General features: G+C 39.4%; 1 protein-coding gene across 1 annotated transcript in view; it reads right to left on the bottom strand.

Moving 5' to 3' along the window:
* The window catches only part of LOC124585185 (protein KIAA0100), a 323014-nt gene that overhangs the window by 127418 nt on the left and 174836 nt on the right, over positions 1-20760 (bottom strand). Inside the window, exons 18-21 of the mRNA XM_047131392.1 lie at positions 10151-10323; positions 9774-9938; positions 9446-9646; positions 9077-9270 (exon numbers count right to left, since the gene is read on the bottom strand). Coding sequence (XP_046987348.1) covers positions 9077-9270; positions 9446-9646; positions 9774-9938; positions 10151-10323 — 733 coding nt within the window. The remainder of the gene's footprint in view (positions 1-9076; positions 9271-9445; positions 9647-9773; positions 9939-10150; positions 10324-20760) is intronic.

Here is a 20760-nt window from a genome sequence, read left to right as displayed (position 1 = left end):
AGTAACTAAATTGATTTTGTGATCACATAGCAGTGGTGGCAGAGACTATAATATAAAGTTGGTGTCAATGTTGAAAGCTACACTCAAAGCACATCCATAACTGCAGGTATTCACATGAGTTTTCTTGTATCCACCAGTCGTTTTGCATCTTTTATAATGTACATTTGGTAATGAAGCATCAGTAATTACTTGTAGATTATATAAAAATAATGGAAATATTCAGAATGAAGAATCCCTTGGAAGTGGAACATTGGAGATTTTAATAACAAACACAAAAATGCACATAAGTAAAGAATGGGTTTTCTGAAAACAGTATTGACAAACAAAGCCATTCTACATTTTTGTTGACAACCAAGAACGAAGTTCTCTGAACAAGTGACACCTCTATGATATAATGAAAAATTTGTACCAAACCTGAATCTTATCCACCTAGAACCCATAATGGATTTAAGTGATAATGTGAGAAGTATACAATGACTTAACAGAAGGTTTCACTGTAGATGATGATGTCTAAGGTTTTGGAAACATACAAATTTTGAAATTGAGTATACTTCCTGTATAAAACGTATTTAAAGTTCTTTGAGAATGGTAAATACTACATAGCATATACAGCAATGTAGGAAAAGGTGGATTGCTACTGACAGTAAAGAAGACATGGCAAGCTGAAGACAGGCAAAATAAAATGACACTTCCACATAGCTTTCAGCCACAGCCTTCATAGAGAGAGAGAGAGAGAGAGAGAGAGAGAGAGAACACACACACACACACACACACACACACACACACACACACACACACACAAAAGCAAGCAAGCAAGCAAGCACATACAACCGCCAACTCGAGTACCTCGGGTTGGAATGCAACTATCACGTGGAATGCAGGCAGCAATCTGGAGGGGCGGAGAACAGCCAAAGATTTACAATATTTCTGAAATGGGGCCCCTTGAATGTTTGAAATAGGACGTCAAAAATTTTGAAAATGTAGATTTTACAAAAATAAGTTCTTTTGTAGTGTACATTTTTCTGATGAGTTTGATACATAAATACATATGTTCAAGGAAATGTAAGACTTGTTATTTGATCCAAAGTGCAGTGCCACACCTCTTCACACAGCACTCTTCTAGTGCATGCCACTGTATTTAGCTGTGTGGAAATCACACGTGTATACTTTGTAATCGAAGCCATCAAACCTATATTCAGGACAGTGGACATTAAAATGTCCTACGATGCCTCTCCTGCTCCCAGTCGGCAAGTTTGACATCATTATTTGGGAGCATAAGGACTCTTCAGAAAATTGTCACTCTTTATTACCTATTAGCTATTAATTTTCTCTTTTGTGTGATGTAAGATTAAAAATATGAAACATAAAACCAGTAAAGACAAGAGACAAGGAGGACAGTACACATTTCTTCATTCCTTAGGTCCCAGCATTTTTTTTATCTCAAATCTTGCTACAGCTTTACATGGTGTGCTGTGAAAGAATCTATTACCTCATAAAAGTTCCCAAATGTTTTTCCTACATAAAAATCAAAATGGCATTGCCTAATACTGAAAAGCTGTTAATACAAATAGTACAAAAGACTGGTGTGGTTTCTCGATTTCTATTTTGTCATTGTCTGCTAGATATAAGAAAATAGGCCTTTCTAATAATGCACAAATTGTAACAACACTAAATAAGTGAGACTGTTTTGGCACAAATCGCCATTTTTACCTGCCTCATTTACATAAACAACATGACAGAATATAATTAACAATGTATCAATATCAAATGCATATTAGTCCTACTACAAGCAAAAAGTTTTATGTTAGGAAAGAGTTTCACATTTCATTTATATGCTCCAGTTTCTCAAGCATGAGATCAAAAAGTAGTAGTAGCACAAAATTTTTATATGAATTTAGAATTGTCATATTCTTCCATATAATTTGTAGAATGGCCCCGTTTTCTCCATTCTCGTTCTAACAAAAACTCTTGTCATCACCAATTCTGTAACTACCCCTGTCAATTTCAAAATTATTCTTCGGTTAACTTCCCTAACCCTGCGAGAATCACCGGTTTCATTATTCCACATTTATTTTCCGGTTTAGCATTATTACATGTTCGTACAACACATTTTCTGTGCTCTTCCAAGAATAGAACTTAAGCAGCTGCTAATCAGGTACTGTGCAACTGGCCCGTATTAGTGCAGAAATCTGGCAAAAATTTTCTGTCAAAATTCCATTTTCTTATCATTTGCACACCCAATCAACCACATAAACAAACAGTGATTGGCATTGACTTGTTCAGATTTTTTTGGCTCAACTTGTATAGCCCTGTCCCCTTTTGTCTGTGGGAAAGCCTTTTTATTTCTAGATGCAACACGGAATCCCCTGGCAGAAAATCATGTTCACTATGCACATATTCAGAAATCAACTTATGATTCGATTCATTCAGACATCAACTTAGAATGTGTTCAAAAACCAACAGAGATGTGTTTCAAAGTCATACGAATAATTGATAGACCAATGTGCAATGGATGCAAGGTGCTTCGTGAAACAATGTTTTTTTTCTTCAAGAATATGAATTTGGCACTCCCTGAAATTGCCACCCGGGCAGATACCCCTGTTTACTGCCCCTCCCTCTCCCCCCTCAAAGGTCCAGGCCTGGTTGAGGAAGGGGAAGGTGTACAGGTGTGGACAAAGATGAACGCTGTTTGGTGGAGCCCGAGATGCTGGAGTTGGCAGTCTTGTGTGCATGAGATGCATTTGTTTGGTGTGTGTCTCTCTTTTACTGATGAAGACTGTAGCCGAAAGCTGTATGTAAGTGTCCTTTAATTGTGCCTGTATCCAATTTGACACGTCTTCTTTAAGGCAAGAAGCAATCTGTCATTTCCTACATTGTTGACATTCCTACGTGGAGCTTCCATCATTTGATTTTTACAGAGCGTATACAAGTTGCTAAAATGAAAATAAATTAACTGTTCAAGTCTGTTTTGCAGAATGCATTTGATGAGTTAACCACTGCACAGCATGGAACCAAGTCTAAAAAAAAATCAATATCTGTATCATTATGAAGCTTCAAGGTTTGTATTACTATCACAAATTTGATTTATAATGAGTCTATATTGAATTTAAATTATTTATGAAGTTTTATTTGTATTCAACTTTAACTTTATTGTTACAACCTGCTTTCATGTGAGTGACAATGAGTCACATGCTAAATTTTAACAAACATTTGGGTTATACATTAACAAAGAATTATGAACAGGTATCATCAATTATTACTGGTTGCTATTATAAACGATAACTAGCCAACTGCCAACATTAAACCCTCCTCACTAGTGATACAGACAGATAGCAAGACAATGCCACATAACAATTTTGCAGTAAAAAGAAAATTACAAAAATAAAGTGTTACAACAAAATGATACAACCCTCTTCATGATGTTACAAACATTAAGAACTATGTGAGCTGCTTTGAACTATGGATCATATTGTCAACAGAGATGAGGGAGGGTGGAAGAAGATAAGTACAGCCAGAAGTTACTGAGAGATTCTAGAAATGTTCAGTCAAATTAACATCAACAGGTCTCATTAACCATTTTATTCCTTACATGTACTCTACATACATTATCATTTTTAGCACAGTTTCTCCACTTTGCTCCTGAGCAACTCACTCAAAATATTAATTCTGAATATCATATTCACACTTCAGACCAGACATGTTCCCATGTGGTATCACATGACGTCCCTGTACATGCACCAAACCCATCTGCAGCTACATATTCAGCTTGCTCTATAATAGTAAGACACAAAAACTGGAGTACGTACATAATACCTGTCTAGAGGGAAGGAAGGAACAAAGGAAGGATTAAGATTTGGTTTTAACATCCAGGTGACAAGACCATTAAAGATGACACACAAGCTTGGATGGGGAGGAATTCTATCACGTCCAGTTACAAGTCGCTGCCCTTGCATTTATCTTAAGCAGTTAAAAAAAACCACATAAAACATTAATCTGGATGGCCTAACAAGGATTTCAACCACTCTCTTTCTGAATGTGATTCCAGTGTTTTAACTGTTATGCCACTTTAATTGGGCAATGAAGATCAAAAGGGGCCGGAGGTAAAGAGGATCCATATGTGAGAAAGATAGATACTCTCCCACACAATCAACATACATGTGTTCTACAGTAATGTAAACATACTTTTCTGCAAAACTGGATATTAACATACAAAGTACTGGTAGCCACGAATAATAGTCAACTGGTTGATCACATAGATTACAGCTGCTGTTGCAGTTTCACTAGTAATCAGCACTCAATTAGTAAATGTAATTGATTTCGTGTGATACTTCTATTTTGCCAAGCAGTCATATAAATCTGTATGCAGTTATCAGTAAACAATGAAAACAGTGTTGCACTACTGTAATGCATTTTGTGTTAACTATAACTTCTTCCAAAGTTAGGAATCACTTAGTGACAAACAACAACCTCCTTTCATGCATCATTACATCATTTACTTGTTGGGCGATGGGTTACTAACATCTATTTTAGTCATTTTCACTTGCTAATGGCCAACTGTGCACTCTGTAACACAGTTGAGCATGTCTAAACAATGGTGTTTTCAGTATGAAATAATGATGCAAAAGCTACAGTAATGAACTTACTATGCAATCCTTCTTTTATATTAATGCTTTATATATGATTTGATTTTTTTTTCTGAACTCTGCAAATTTCTTTCGATTTCTTGATTTATGTGGGGCAGTGTATGTTTAATCAGATTATGCCACAGTGACAGAGCACTAGTAATAACAAAGCTTTGGAAGCTACTTGCTAAGCCACTCTGCATTTAGTGAAATGTGATTAGCTACAGATATACGGACAAGTCACATTGATGTGACCATCTGTCAAAAGCCTGAATAACCACCTTTTGCAGTGTGGATGTGCAAGAAAGGAGTGACTGAGGCTCTGGAAGGTACTGACAGGATCCCATGCTGATTCTAGTGCTGTCGCCAGCTGCGCTAGGGTTCTTGGTTGAGGTTCCCTGAAGAGAACAGCATTGAGATGGTCCCACAGATACTTGATTAGGTTTAAATCTGGGGAGTATGGCGCACCCATCTTGGTGCTCTTCAAACTGTGCATGTACACTGTGAGCTGTGCAAAACATTGAATTGTCCTGCTGGTAAATGTCATTGTGGGGAGGAGAAAACAAATTTGCATTTAAGGGTGGACATGGTTCCCAAGGATAAATGCATACATGTATTGATCCACTGTGCCTTACCAAATGATATCACCAGGGAATGCCATGAAAACATTCCCTGGACCACGATGCTACCTCCTCTGGCCTGGACCCTTCTGACAAATGTTGCAGGGCCATACATGCCAACGGCCATCTATCCGATGGAGCATAATATGTGATTCATCTGAAAAGGCCACCTGTTCCCACCCAGTGGATGTCCATTTGTGGTATTGGCATGCAAATTCCTGCATTCATCACTGGTGTAACTGCTGTGGAGACCCATATTCAGGAATGGGTGCTGAATGGTTGTTGAGGAGGCACTGTTGATAGCTCCTTGGTTCTTATGGGCAGTCAGTTGCTCAACAGCTGCACAACAATTTGCCTGTACACATCAATGCAGCCATCATTCATCACCATCCTGTACAGACCAAACTGAGGTATTTTGGAAATGCTTCCACCCTTGATCCAAAAGCCAATGACCTCACCTCTTTGAACACCAAATAAATCACTCCATTTTCACAATTCGACAATGACTGCACTATTTTCCATCTCCCCTCAACACACTTGAAATATATCCACTGTTAGTGCTGCCTCCTGCCATCTGTGAATGGTTACTGCATGTTGTCGGCGAACAAAGGTAGTAGTCACATTAGTGTGACTGGACCGTGTAATACCAAAAGCAAGTTCCACTTGACCAGCTTTTTTTCATCATAGGTGCTTCACTTACCTTCTTAATCACACATGTATATCTTATCTGTGTGTAATATCGAACCTGTTGAAGAACAGATTATTTTGTTCAGCCATTCCCTTGGAACATGTCACTTAAGTTCATTGTTTAATTTATTTTCTTCTCAGAAAATTTGATGTAGTTTGTTATATAGTTCATTATTTAAAAGTGTCACATATTTTATCTAAGTTCAACAGTTTTACGCTGATTTTCACTTAAATAATTCCTCCCATTTTAGTCCTATTCAAACATTAACAACTATCATCTTTGGAAACCAGCTGAGATACTCTGTAGATCCACTAGTTTAAAACCTTTGACCCTACAAAAATTTCACAGCTGCACATATTTTTCTTTGTACTTGGTGATGACACAGTAGCCAGAGCCCAATTTGAACATAAAATCACAAACATTGTAGTATACCGCACCAGTGTCATGTGTGTTTTCTTTCATAATGAATAAAATATTTCAATATTTCATGAAGCCCATGACAAAAGTATTGACACAAAGAGCATATATTAACGAAATAGAATTCCTGACAAGAAAGGAGAGATAATCTTACATTATAGAAGCAATATCTTGATCACGAGCCATTTAAATAAAAGCAGCAATTGTTGGATAATGGCTTCACCTAGATAATTCCATGGAGGAAGATATTCAGTTACATGCACCCATACAGCTTCTGCAGCTTTCTAATGTCATCTACCTTTTGCCTGGACCTCATGGTCAAGTGATTAACATTGCTGTCTCTAGATTGCAGGGACCTGGTTGGAGTTTTACTTCACTCAGAAACTGGGAATCTGTGTTGTTTTAATCAATTCATTTCATCTTCATCGATACTTCACCAGTCCGGTGTCAGATAGAACGATTTGCACCAGGTGACTGAACAATCCTGGGCGGTGGGGTCTCTCAGCCAGTAATGACATATAATCATTTCATCTACATATTTCCCATTAGCTTGCCATCTCAGTATTTTCCTAATCGGTTGTGATCCAGCAAAGTACTATCTTTCTTCTGTCCATTTAACAGTCTGTATGTCAGACACACACATCCATTTCATTTTCACTACAGCCATAACGCCTCCCAGTCCAGTCTGTTCCTGGATCCATTTGTTTGATTTCTAGTCTCTGCTGGTAACTGCCAACATGTGTGTCTCCATTACTCATTGATGCACTCTCAGTTTGTCAACTGTTTTGCATTAAAAGTCCTAGCATCAGAAATGCTAATACTACTGATTGTAAGCTTCCCTATTCAGATACGAGGGCAGTTCAATAAGTAATGCAACACATTTTTTTTCTCAGCCAATTTTGGTTGAAAAAACCGGAAATTTCTTATGGAATATTTTCAAACATTCCCGCTTCGTCTCGTATAGTTTCATTGACTTCCGACAGGTGGCAGCGCTGTACGGAGCTGTTAAAATGGCGTCTGTAACGGATGTGCGTTGCAAACAACGGGCAGTGATCGAGTTTCTTTTGGTGGAAAACCAGGGCATCTCAGATGTTCATAGGCGCTTGCAGAATGTCTACGGTGATCTGGCAGTGGACAAAAGCACGGTGAGTCGTTGGGCAAAGCGTGTGTCACCATCGCCGCAAGGTCAAGCAAGACTGTCTGATCTCCCGCCTGCGGGCCGGCCATGCACAGCTGTGACTCCTGCAATGGCGGAGCGTGCGAACACACTCGTTCGAGATGATCGACGGATCACCATCAAACAACTCAGTGCTCAACTTGACATCTCTGTTGGTAGTGCTGTCACAATTGTTCACCAGTTGGGATATTCAAAGGTTTGCTCCCGCTTGGTCCCTCGTTGTCTAACTGAACACCATAAAGAGCAAAGGAGAACCATCTGTGTGGAATTGCTTGCTCGTCATGTGGCTGAGGGTGGCAATTTCTTGTCAAAGATTGTTACAGGCGATGAAACATGGGTTCATCACTTCGAACCTGAAACAAAACGGCAATCAATGGAGTGGCGCCACACCCACTCCCCTACCAAGAAAAAGTTTAAAGCCATACCCTCAGCCGGTAAAGTCATGGTTACAGTCTTCTGGGACGCTGAAGGGGTTATTCTGTTCGATGTCCTTCCCCATGGTCAAACGATCAACTCTGAAGTGTATTGTGCTACTCTTCAGAAATTGAAGAAACGACTTCAGCGTGTTCGTAGGCACAAAAATCTGAACGAACCTCTCCTTCTTCATGACAACGCAAGACCTCACACAAGTCTTCACACCCGAGAGCAGCTCACAAAACTTCAGTGGACTGTTCTTCCTCATGCACCCTACAGCCCCGATCTCGCACCGTCGGATTTCCATGTGTTTGGCCCAATGAAGGACGCAATCCGTGGGAGGCACTACGCGGATGATGAAGAAGTTATTGATGCAGTACTATGTTGGCTCCGACATCGACCAGTGGAATGGTACCGTGCAGGCATACAGGCCCTCATTTCAAGGTGGCGTAAGGCCGTAGCATCGAATGGAGATTACGTTGAAAAATAGTGTTGTGTAGCTAAAAGATTGGGGAATAACCTGGTGTATTTCAATGCTGAATAAAACAACCCCTGTTTCAGAAAAAAAATGTGTTGCATTACTTATTGAACTCCCCTCGTACATCAGAAGATTGACACTGAAAACCCTATTTAATTTACTAAAATCACTCCACACCATTTTTAATCTTCTGTTTATTTCTTCTGCTGTCAATGTAATATACTGTTGATTTATCATATTACACACAATATTCCCAAGTTTAAATTTCAACTGTGGTTAAGTTCACAGTCTTTATGTAATTATTGAATGTAGCCATTTGCACTGATCGCTGATGAATTTTCAACAGCCATAAGCAAATGCAAGCCAACTGAGGAGTTACTTGATTGAGAAGTAGTGGCACCAGTCATGAAAACCGACAAAGTCTGGGTGAGTGGTGTGCTGACTACATGCCCCTCTATATCCACATCCGCTTAAGGGCTGAGGGTGACACGACAGCCAGTCGGTACCATTGGGCCTTCATGGCCTGTTCCGACTTTTTTGATAAATCTTAAATCTACATACAGAGTGTGTATTTGGTAATTATGAGTTATGAGAACTAAAGAAGCTAACAATCCAACAACTTAAATAAATGAAAAACAACAGATGAAAGGTAAAGGTTACCTGGTTGCTGGAATATTCTGGTAACTTGTCTGGAGCACAGGGCATGACTGAGTGGTGATCATTTGGGTCAGACAAACAAACCCAGTTTAGTTTAGCACTGAGTTTCAGATTGGGTAGATGAAGTAATCTGCAGTCATCATATTTGGAAGCTGTTCTTACGTACACATTGAGCTCACCTTTGAAGACGACTTTAGCTGTAACAAATTGTGAATAAAAATATGTTACTTTTCTTCATGTTTAACATCTGGCTATTAAGAATTCAAATTTGCCTGAATATGATAAAATAATGATGGAAGTACTAATGAAGATAAATAAATACTAAATATCTGAAACAAACATAATTGTACTCGTAAATAATTTCTCTCTCACCGTTTGTCCAGTCAATAGCCACATCACTCCAGGTCAGCTCCATTTCTTCAGTTGTGTTATATGGATCTAATGATGCATGTAACAACACTGTCAGTTGTCGTATGCACATTGTAAGACGACCATGAAACAAAAGTCTCATCTTATCCCAGAATGGCAATGGTGGACTTGGATCTCGAGAAGGAGGAAATATTTTCTCAAGACCTTTGCAAGAGAAAATAATATGCAAAGTAATTGTCACAAAAGTGCCTTATGAAATAATTAGCCTCACATCAATTACAATCAATAACCATTAGCATATAAAAGGAAACAACCACTAAAGAGTCCTTACTTAAGTTACACTGAGCTATAACAGGTTCCCAGCATGGTCCAAATGCGTAACTGAAATGTTCCACTTCACAGTTGAAGTCATGGTAGAACTTGAGAGATGTCATGCTCCTCTGTACAGTTGTCTCTCCCCAAGGATCACCAAGCCGTATGACAACATCACGTTTTGCTGAAAAGTTTTATCCCAGTAAAAAAAATTATTTACAGCAAGTAGTCATATATTTTGATCTATAAAGCAAATCAAAATGTAAATAAACTCAATTACAGACCACTGATGATGATATACCTCAATAAAGTGAAACGCGTCTGGTGAAAAAAATCAAACAACAGATCAAAAATACTCTCATGAAAAATTTAAAAAATCTTTACAGATTAGTTTACCTCGTCTTGTAGCTTCCTGTTCTGCCCCAACCAGTTGTCCCCAAATGTGGAAGTCTCTGATATCCAACCACGGCTGTGGAAAGTCACGCAACTGGAACTTCCATTCTTTACAGCTGGCACAAATTGATCGACACCACAGAGTTGTAAATTCAATTCCCTCTTCTGGCCACGGACTGCAAATTCAAAAATAAACTGGATAAATAACACAGTAACAGAGAAAACATACAGAAATGTGTGTAAACAAAGGAAGGTGAACTTCATTAGCTTTACACAGAAAATAAACAAGAATGGAACAATGTATATTACAACAGTTTTTCCACTAAACTGAGGTCCTTTAGTTAACTCACCAAAAAAGTGATGTAAATTGGTGCACTTATTATCATGACTGTGTTACAGGAAGTCAATCCACAGTACTTGAGTGTGCAAGTAATTTAAAGACACGACACATAGTGACCATAGTGTCATAACCACTGATATAAGGACAATAAATGAAAACTAGTGAATAATGAACACAGCAGAAATTGAAAGGGTGGAATTTTAAGAGACCAAACTGAAATGGACATGTTGCAGAAATAGCTTCTACCAAGATTTCCAAGTCGAAGTTTCAGGACGCTTTTACAGAGAAGCTGCAAAGCTTGAAAACTGTAGAAGGAAAACTGTACTAAAATACAGGAAGAGTCACAGAGGATCAGCACTTGGTGCGGTATTGGCAGTTGACAAATGTAATGTAGTTCATATAAATGAGTACAAAGACCCATTACCGTATTGTGTCATTACATGGTTGTAGAACACTCAATGGAAGCAGTCAGATCCATAAAAAATCTAGGAGTATACATAAGGATGATGACATAAACCTAACAGCACATAAGGCAGGCTGAGATTCATTAGAAGAATCCTCAGAAATTGTAGTCCACCTGCAAAAGAGGTACCTTAGTGATCTCTCATATGACCAATACTTTAATATTGCTAGTCAGTCTGGGACCATTAGCAGGCAGGTCTGACAGAAGAAATACAGAAGATCCAAAGAAGAGTAGCCCATTTCATTACAGGTTCATTTAGCAAGTGCTAAAGCATCATCGTGATGCTCAGCCAACTCGAGTGGCAGAAGCTCCAAGAAAGGCATTCTGCATCACAGTGAGGTTTACTGTTAAAATTCCAAGAGTGTATGCTTCCCCTACAAATATATCACAGAAGCACACAGAAACAAAATTAGAGAGATCCTGCAAACCATTCGCATTTGGAACAGTAAGTGGGAGGGAGAGGGAGGAGGAGGTGGGAGGTGGGGGAGGAAGCACTGGAACACAAAGTACTCTGCACCACGCATAGTGAAGATAGCTTGCAGAATATAGATGCAGATTCAGATGGAGAGCACTTGCGTGGATACATAGAACTCATGGTGCATGCCCTTACTGAGCACATTTAGTGGATGCAAAAAATCACAGCGAAAGAGACATTACAGGGTCATACCTAAGACACCTGGATTTAAAAATAAAGAAGGCTAAATGTATACCAGCATCATAAAGAAAGATAATTATAGAACAAAGTTTTGAGAAACTAAGAACGAACACTGGAAACATTTTCGGTATGAGCAATTAAAATGACTTATGGGCATCAGCCATACAAACTACTACTGCTTTCCCACCATTCTGTCTATTCTTCACAATGGAACAATGACAAATGGCTGGAGAGACTCATCCAAATATTTACTAAACACTGTCTTTCCTGACAACACCTCAAACATGTACAATAACTGTCAATCACTACTCCATAACCAGATAAGTTTGATGTCTTACTGCCATTAGATCTGGTTGAAATAATTGAGAGAGCTGCACTAAAATGTGGCAGACACTGGGACCAGATAGTATCTCTGTGGATGTGATTAAAAAGATAGCATCAATCATACTACCATTCCTATCATATCTGTTTAACCCTTGAGTGGGAGCACCAATTTGCATAACACGATCGGATGTGCACAGCATTTTATACACATGTAAAGAATAGCTGCCTTTGTTTTACCACAGTAAACATGCATGAGGCAAATCACAGGTTAATCTTAGCTTAATTAAATGATGATAAAATAAACTTACATTTAATGAGGTAAATCACTGTTTAATTAAACAATAATAAAATAAACCTTCAATCATCTCACTCTGCTGCCATGTACAAATATTAACCCACAGTAATGACCCACACAAAGCATTTAACAGCACAGTTGCATCAGACCCCTGCCAACCACTTATTTGATTACTAATTATCTCACCTAGACAACTGCCTCAATGTGGGCCTGTGTTGATATCTCTGAGTCTGTGTCTTTTCTTAAACTGATTATAAATATTTTTCTCAACTAGAATACTCTTTATATTACTTTACTGCTACCAATTTCAATATAAGACAACACAACTTATTAGTGTAACAGTATTATGAAAAGGATTGTTGCTGCTCACCATAAAGCAGAGACGCTGAGCTACAGATACACACAACAAAAAGACTGTCAGAAAGTGAGCTTTCGAACATCAAGACCTTCGTCAGAAATAGACACTCACACACGCGCGTGCGCGCGCACTGTTAGGCACACGCGCGCACTGTTAGGCACATGCACGCGTGCACGCCCACACGCACAACCTCCGTCTCTGGCAGTGTGACCTCAGCAGCCAGAGACTCGAGCCTGCCTCTCTCTCTCTCTCTCTCTCTCTCTCTCTCTCTCTCTCTCTGTGTGTGTGTGTGTGTGTGTGTGTGTGTGTGTGTGTGTGTGTGTGTGTGCGCCTGTGTGTGTGTGTGTGTGTGTGTGTGTGTGTGTGTGTGTCCAATGAAGGCCTTGTTGGCCAAAAGCTCACTTTCTGACAATCTTTTTGTTGTGTCTAGCTGCGACTCAGCATCTCCGCTCTGTGGTCAGTAGCAACCATCCTTTTCACAATATTGCAGTTTATTACTGTGTTATAGCTTGCATCACGTAAGATGGCGCTTCTGCGCATAGAGGCGGAGCAGTGAAGGGATGAGAACTGCGCATATGCGGCAGCAGAGAGTGGGCAAACATAGTCCACGTTGCTGAACTGCATTGCTGCGGACAACTGTCAGGCTCATTTGCCTATGGTACATCATATTGTACGTTCAGATCTATGAGGGGAATAGTAAATATTAAAACTAATTTTGATCAGTCATCATGAGAGAAATATTAATTCATGTCTTGACGTCGTTGCGTGCACTGCTCCACAGATTTACCCTGCATGACATCGGGAGGCAAGAACAGCTGACACAGCTTGTGAAGATGTGAGGTACAATTTTTCTCAACATGACAATTGTCTAATGACAAGAGCATTGAAACTGCTTGCAATAATTTTCATTTATTGCTATTTGAACTGTATTATAAGTAAAAATTTAATACACAACAAAATTAACTTCAAGCACAAACCAAAATCATTATATTTGCTTGCCAACTGCTTCTACTCAATAGAATTTTAAAAAATGTGTATAAGGTGTGTGTGTTGATGTGTTTGTAGTTAAGTGTAATCACTGTGCACAAAAAATAAATAGTGGTAGAAATGACAAATGAAAAGACTATCATAGAAAAGGTCAGTAAGTCATAATTTTTTGCAGTTAACGGACATCACGAGTGTGGACTAACTCATCTGCGAGTAACTCCACGGAATGATGACTGATTACATCAAAAACGACCGATATCTTGACAAGTAACATTTGCAGTCAATTTAGGACCTTATTCAATTCATGCTTTGAAAATGGCAGGGGTTTAAATGTGGAAATATTAGACTTTTTATGAATTTATCCATCTGCATTGTCACATGTTATTAGAGCGTACAACATGGTAGGAGAAGCACGTAACTTCTCCTTTGGCAATATGCTGAACATTATAACCTGCATAATTCAAAGGATACAAAGTCCTAATCAAAACAGCTAGGAAGTTCTCATTATCATGTACGCAACTGATATGTTGACAAACACACTTTTTAAAACATGAGTCTTTAAAACTAAGTAGTATAATTAATTTGTTCCAAAGTCCGAACAAACTGATTGTAAATTTACAATGACAGGTTCAGGGCTCTATCCATCATCACTTCCGTGTCAAATTTTCCTTTCTGAAGCTTTTCAGCACGCAGCACAGATTGTGTCCACGCTACAGGTGGATGGTTTTAACAACGATGTTTTAAAGTGCTACATGTGAATGATGAATGCTTGATATCACAAAAATGTATTACAGTTATGCAGGCGAAAATTAACTTCGATGGTAAGTACTTTGTCAACACAAAGACTTTTAAAAGACGTTGGTTCCTGATGTGTTAAGAAGAGAATTTTTAGTTCAAAGAAGTGACAAAGGTGCAGCATGAACTACATCCCATATAAAGCTTGATGATGATACAAGAGAAGGAGGTAGTTCAACAAAGTGTTACCTTGATGAAACATGGGTCAGTTAGAATCATTCCAGGAAGATGTGTTGGAAAATGAGTGATGGTACTGGCAGTTTTAAAGTTTTCATAGGAGTAGGTTCTCAGATAATTATTCAGCATGCTGACTCTTTGTCTTGTTTTGTTTCTGACAGTAAACTTGTATTTACATGTACAAAAAACAGCAGTGACTACCATTTGGAAATGAATGCTGTCATTTTCATGACATTATTCACAATTCTTGTCATAACTTGTTCGAAGTCGGCTATTGCCAGTTATAATCCAACTGTTACAGAGAAAACACCAAGTACAAACACCAGAAAAGTGGATATTTTTCCCTGTCTTACAAATAAAAATATCAGCACAGTATAAACCAGACTCAAGCTAATCTCCTACAGCTCATTAATTTATACAAGTCACATGACAGAATGTACAAATTTGACTTCCTTGCACATGAATGGGATCATACAATTTTATGTTTACCCACATGTCACCGTCAACGTAGCCCTATGGAATTAATTTGGGCAAAGGATAAGGCTATGTGAGAGAGAGAAAAAAAAACCGTTCAAGATAACATTCACTGAATCGCTTGTGCACGAGGCAATAGACAACAGTGATTTTGATGCTTTCCAGGCAACACGAAACCAACTGTTTCTACGGTTCCTACAGCTCTGATACTTTCGTTTAAAACACTCTTTACAGTTTCCTTGCCGACATCACATGGTTCTGGAGTCTGTGCTTGTGTCTTCAAATGTAAACAGTAGGACACCAGCTTTCAAATTCATGTTTGAAAAATGCGATAAATAATCCCCCTCGCCAGCTTGTGAAGCACTGCACATTTATTGCTACCACCTGGCTCTTTTTTTAAAATCACACTTAAACATTTACTGATATACAGTAACACCTATACTGCTACAAGAAAAAAAAAGAATTAAAAAAAAAAAAAAGTGACAATTGGATGAATAATTCGGCTGTCGCAAAGTGTGGCAACAGAGCAGCATGTAGGAGCAAGGTTCTCGCTGTCTAGCTGTAACTCGCTGCTACCCGCTCATAAAGAGAATGAATATTATTGTCTGCCAGTGGCTAGTGGAGGGGGGTGGGTAGAAAGGCTGAAAATTGGGCCATCTTCCAACATGACACGGACTTAAGCTGAAGTAATAATGGAGGTATAGGTATGGGCTTTCAATTGTGAAACAACAGTGGAATGGTACAAAACAATGTTATTTGGGACAGGTGCAGTTTGTACACAGTTGCACCCACTTGAGGGCTAATAAAGCTCTGAGACAAGGCCGTGTACCAAATTCGGAAATCCAGACATATAATATCACAAAAAAGGTCATGATAAAAATCCAGCAGAGCTATGGACCTATATGTTTAATATTAATAAACAACTTGGTAACTATTCTAGAGTTGCTACTGTACAAGCATCTTCAAGAGCACATATAGCTCTTACAGATTAGCTAAGCTTGAATGAGTTTGGTTTCCGCAAAGGTAAACTAATTGATTATATTGCCAATAGGGCTCCCCCCCCCCCCCCCCCCATGAACCATGGACCCTGCTATTGGTGGGGAGGCTTGCGTGCCTCAACGATACAGATAGCCGTACCGTAGGTGCAACCACAATGGTGGGGTATCTGTGGAGAGGCCAGACAAACGTGTGGTTCCTGAAGAGGGGCAGCAGCCTTTTCAGTAGTTGCAGGGGCAACAGTCTGGATGATTGACTGATCTGGCCTTGTAGCACTAACCAAAATGGCCTTGCTGTGCTGGTACTGCAAATGGCTGAAAGCAAGGGGAAACTACCGCCGTAATTTTTCCCGAGGGCATGCAGCTTTACTGTATGGTTAAATGATGATGGCGTCCTCTTGGGTAAAATATTCCAGAGGTAAAATAGTCCCCCAATCGGATCTCCGGGCGGGGACTACTCAGGAGGACGTCGTTATCAGGAGAAAGAAAACTGGCATTCTACGGATCAGAGCGTGGAATGTCAGATCCCTTACTCGGGCAGGTATGGTTAGAAAATATAAAAAGGGAAATGGATAGGTTAAAGTTAGATATAGTGGGAATTAGTGAAGTTCGGTGGCAGGAGGAACAAGACTTCTGGTCAGGTGAATACAGGGTTATAAATACAAAATCAAATAGGGGTAATGCAGGAGTAGGTTTAATACTGAATAAAAAAATAGGAGTGCGGGTAAGCTACTACAAACAGCATAGTGAACGCATTATTGTGGCCAAGATAGACACGAAGCCCATGCCTACTACAGTGGTACAAGTTTATATGCCAACTAGCTCTGCAGATGACGAAGAAACTGAAGAAATGTATGATGAGATAAAAGAAATTATTCAGGTAGTGAAGGGAGATGAAAATTTAATAGTCATGGGTGACTGGAATTCAACAGTAGGAAAAGGGAGAGAAGGAAACATAGAAGGTGAATATGGATTGGGCTAAGAAATGAAAGAGGAAGCCGTCTGGTAGAATTTTGCACAGAGCATAACTTAATCATAGCTAACACTTGGTTTAAGAATCATAAACGAAGGTTGTATACATGGAAGAATCCTGGAGATACTAAAAGGTATCAGATAGATTATATAATGGTAAGAAAGAGATTTAGGAACCAGGTTTTAAATTGTAAGACATTTCCAGGGGCAGATGTGGACTCTGACCACAATCTATTGGTTATGAACTGTAGAATAAAACTGAAGAAACTGCAAAGAGGTGGGAATTTAAGGAGATGGGACCTGGATAAACTGACTAAACCAGAGGTTGTACAGAGTTTCAGGGAGAGCATAAGGGAACAATTGACAGGAATGGGGCAAAGAAATACAGTAGAAGAAGAATGGGTAGCTCTGAGGGATGAAGTAGTGAAGTCAGCAGAGGAACAAGAAGGTGAAAAGACAAGGGCTAGTAGAAATCCTTGGGTAACAGAAGAAATATTGAATTTAATTGATGAAAGGAGAAAATATAAAAATGCAGTAAATGAAGGAGGCAAAAAGGAATACAAACGTCTCAAAAATCAGATCGACAGGAAGTGCAAAATGGCTAAGCAGGCATGGCTAGAGGACAAATGTAAGGATGTAGAGGCTTATCTCACTAGGGGTAAGATAGATACTGTCTACAGGAAAATTAAAGAGACCTTTGGAGAAGAGAGAACCACTTGTATGAATATCAAGAGCTCAGATGGAAACCCAGTTCTAAGCAAAGAAGGGAATGCAGAAAGGTGGAAGGAGTATGTAGAGGGTCTATACAAGGGTGATGTACTTAAGGACAATATTATGGAAATGGAAGAGGATGTAGATGAAGATGAAATGGGAGACACGATACTGCGTGAAGAGTTTGACAGAGCACTGAAAGATCTGAGGCGAAACAATGGCCCCCGGAGTATACAACATTCCATTACAACTATTGACGACCTTGGGAGAGCCAGGCCTGACAAAACTCTACCATCTGGTGAGCAAGATGTATGAGACAGGCAAAATACCCTCAGACTTCAAGAAGAATATAATAATTCCAATCCCAAAGAAAGCAGGTGTTGACAGATGTGAAAATTACCGAACTATCAGTTTAATAAGTCACAGCTGCAAAATACTAACGCGAATTCTTTACAGACAAATGGAAAAACTTGTAGAAGCCGACCTTGGAGAAGATCAGCTTTGATTCCGTAGAAATGTTGGAACACGTGAGGCAATACTGACCCTACGACTTATCTTAGAAGAAAGATTAAAGAAAGGCAAACCCACATTTCTAGCATTTGTAGGGGTACAATACAGGGAGCGAAAGGCTATTTACAATTTGTACAGAAACCAGATGGCAGTTATAAAGAGTCGAGGGGCATGAAAGGGAAGCAGTGGTTGGGAAGGGAGTGAGACAGGGTTGTAGCCTCTCCCTGATGTTATTCAATCTGTATATTGAGCAAGCAGTAAAGGAAACAAAAGAAAAATTTGGAGTAGGTATTAAAATCCAGGGAGAAGAAATAAAAACTTTGAGGTTCGCCGATGACATTGTAATTCTGTCAGAGACGGCAAAGGACTTGGAAGAGCAGTTGAACGGAATGGACAGTGTCTTGAAAGGAGGATATAAGATGAACATCAACAAAAGCAAAACGAGGATAATGGAATGTAGTCGAATTAAGTCGGGTGATGCTGAGGGAATTAGATTAGGAAATGAGACACTTACAGTAGTAAAGGAGTTTTGCTATTTGGGGAGCAAAATAACTGATGATGGTCGAAGTAGAGAGGATATAAAATGTAGACTGGCAATGGCAAGGAAAGCGTTTCTGAAGAAGAGAAATTTGTTAACATCGAATATAGATTTAAGAGTCAGGAAGTCGTTTCTGAAAGTATTTGTATGGAGTGTAGCCATGTATGGAAGCGAAACATGGACGATAAATAGTTTGGACAAGAAGAGAATAGAAGCTTTTGAAATGTGGTGTTACAGAAGAATGTTGAAGATAAGGTGGGTAGATCGTGTAACTAATGAGGAGGTATTGAATAGGATTGGGGAGAAGAGAAGTTTGTGGCACAACTTGACTAAAAGAAGTGATCGGTTGGTAGGACATGTTCTGAGGCATCAAGGAATCACCAATTTAGCATTGGAGGGCAGCGTGGAGGGTAAAAATCGTAGAGGGAGACCAAGAGATGGATACACTAAGCAGATTCAGAAGGATGTAGGCTGCAGTAGGTACTGGGAGATGAAGGAGCTTGCACAGGATAGAGTAGCATGGAGAGCTGCATCAAACCAGTCTCAGGACTGAAAACCACAACAACAACAACAACAGGGCTCTCCAATATGTAGATAGAGCAGACTATACCTGTTACACAGAAATTATGATCCTGTGTGCTGGATCGGGAATCAATCCTAGAACCTTGGCTTTTGGGGACAATGTTCTTACTGCCTGAGCTATCCAGGCACAATGGATGACCCACCCTCACACCTTACTCCTACTAGTACTAGTACCTCTCTCCTAGTACACCTCTGATTACACCAATCCCCTAGGTTGTGATTGAGACACCTCTCTAAAACAGCATTTCTTGAACAGTGTCCTGTTGAACATTGTTGTTCTGTGGAGATTGTGAGGAAGTGAATACGGCTTTCTCAAAGATAACACAAGCTTTTAAACAGACAGCCGCTCTGTCCATCATCAGTGTTGCGTGCTTCAGGTGATGCCATAGCCCATTTTTCACTTATTTTCAAGTTTCTACAGAAAGATTTTGCAGTAAATATGTTGTCAATACATAGAGCATACTCAGAAATTATTATAAATGAAAGTGTTCCCAGACATTATGTACACCCTGTATTGTTAGCCAATCGACAGACTGTAATAAAACTTAACAAGTGTATTTTTATGCAAACATCCACTTTTTTGGATGGAAAAATGTCTGTTGACATTAACAGACTAAAAGTAGAATAAATTAGAATGTCAGTGGTGTTTGTTGCAGGATTATAGTGTGGCCTGTCCACAAAATATGTTATTTTGAAGAGTTCCTGTGGTGACACTTGTACAATACGTGTGTTAGCACAAGAACTAAACATTGTACATATTTCATACATATTGCATTTTGAAGAGAAACTCTGAAAGTTTTTTTTACCAACATTCGATATGCAAACCATGGCTGACCAGGCAGACGTCAATATGGTAATCAAATTCTTGCCATACCCATCCCAGCACGGCATCGTCGATGGTGGCAGTCGCTTTCCGTATTGTCTCCCAGAGCTCTGCTACATCACATGGTAGAGGCAGTACATATACCAGACCTTTAATGTGACCCCACAGAAAAAAGTCACACGGAATGAGATCTGGTGATCCGGGAGGCCATTTCATGAAACAGCTGTTCCCTTCTGTAGCACGGCCAATCTATCGATGCGGCAGATCCATGTAAGGTACCCATGAACTTCACGATGAAAATGGGGTGGTGCCCCATAGTGCTGAAAGATCAACAGAGAGTCCGACTGCATTTGAGGCATCTGCCATTGCTGCAACATGTCCAAGTAGGAATATCCAGTGATACTGCTCTCAGCGAAGGAGAATGGCCCATACAGTTTTCGATGTGACACGGCATAAAAAAACATTTACCTTTGGTGAATCGCACTCAAATTCAATGCATTCATGTGGATGCTTTGTACCCCAGATTTGACAATTATGCCTGTTCACTTTCCCATTAATGTGAAAAGTGGCTTCATCGCTAAAAATTAAGAGATCAGCAATGCCATCCCCATCCT

This window comes from Schistocerca americana, chromosome 1, assembly GCF_021461395.2.
Source record: "Schistocerca americana isolate TAMUIC-IGC-003095 chromosome 1, iqSchAmer2.1, whole genome shotgun sequence".
NCBI classification, from domain to species: Eukaryota; Metazoa; Arthropoda; class Insecta; order Orthoptera; family Acrididae; genus Schistocerca; species Schistocerca americana.
Note: the sequence above shows the minus strand (reverse complement) of the source record. Positions and strands in the feature narration are given on the sequence as shown.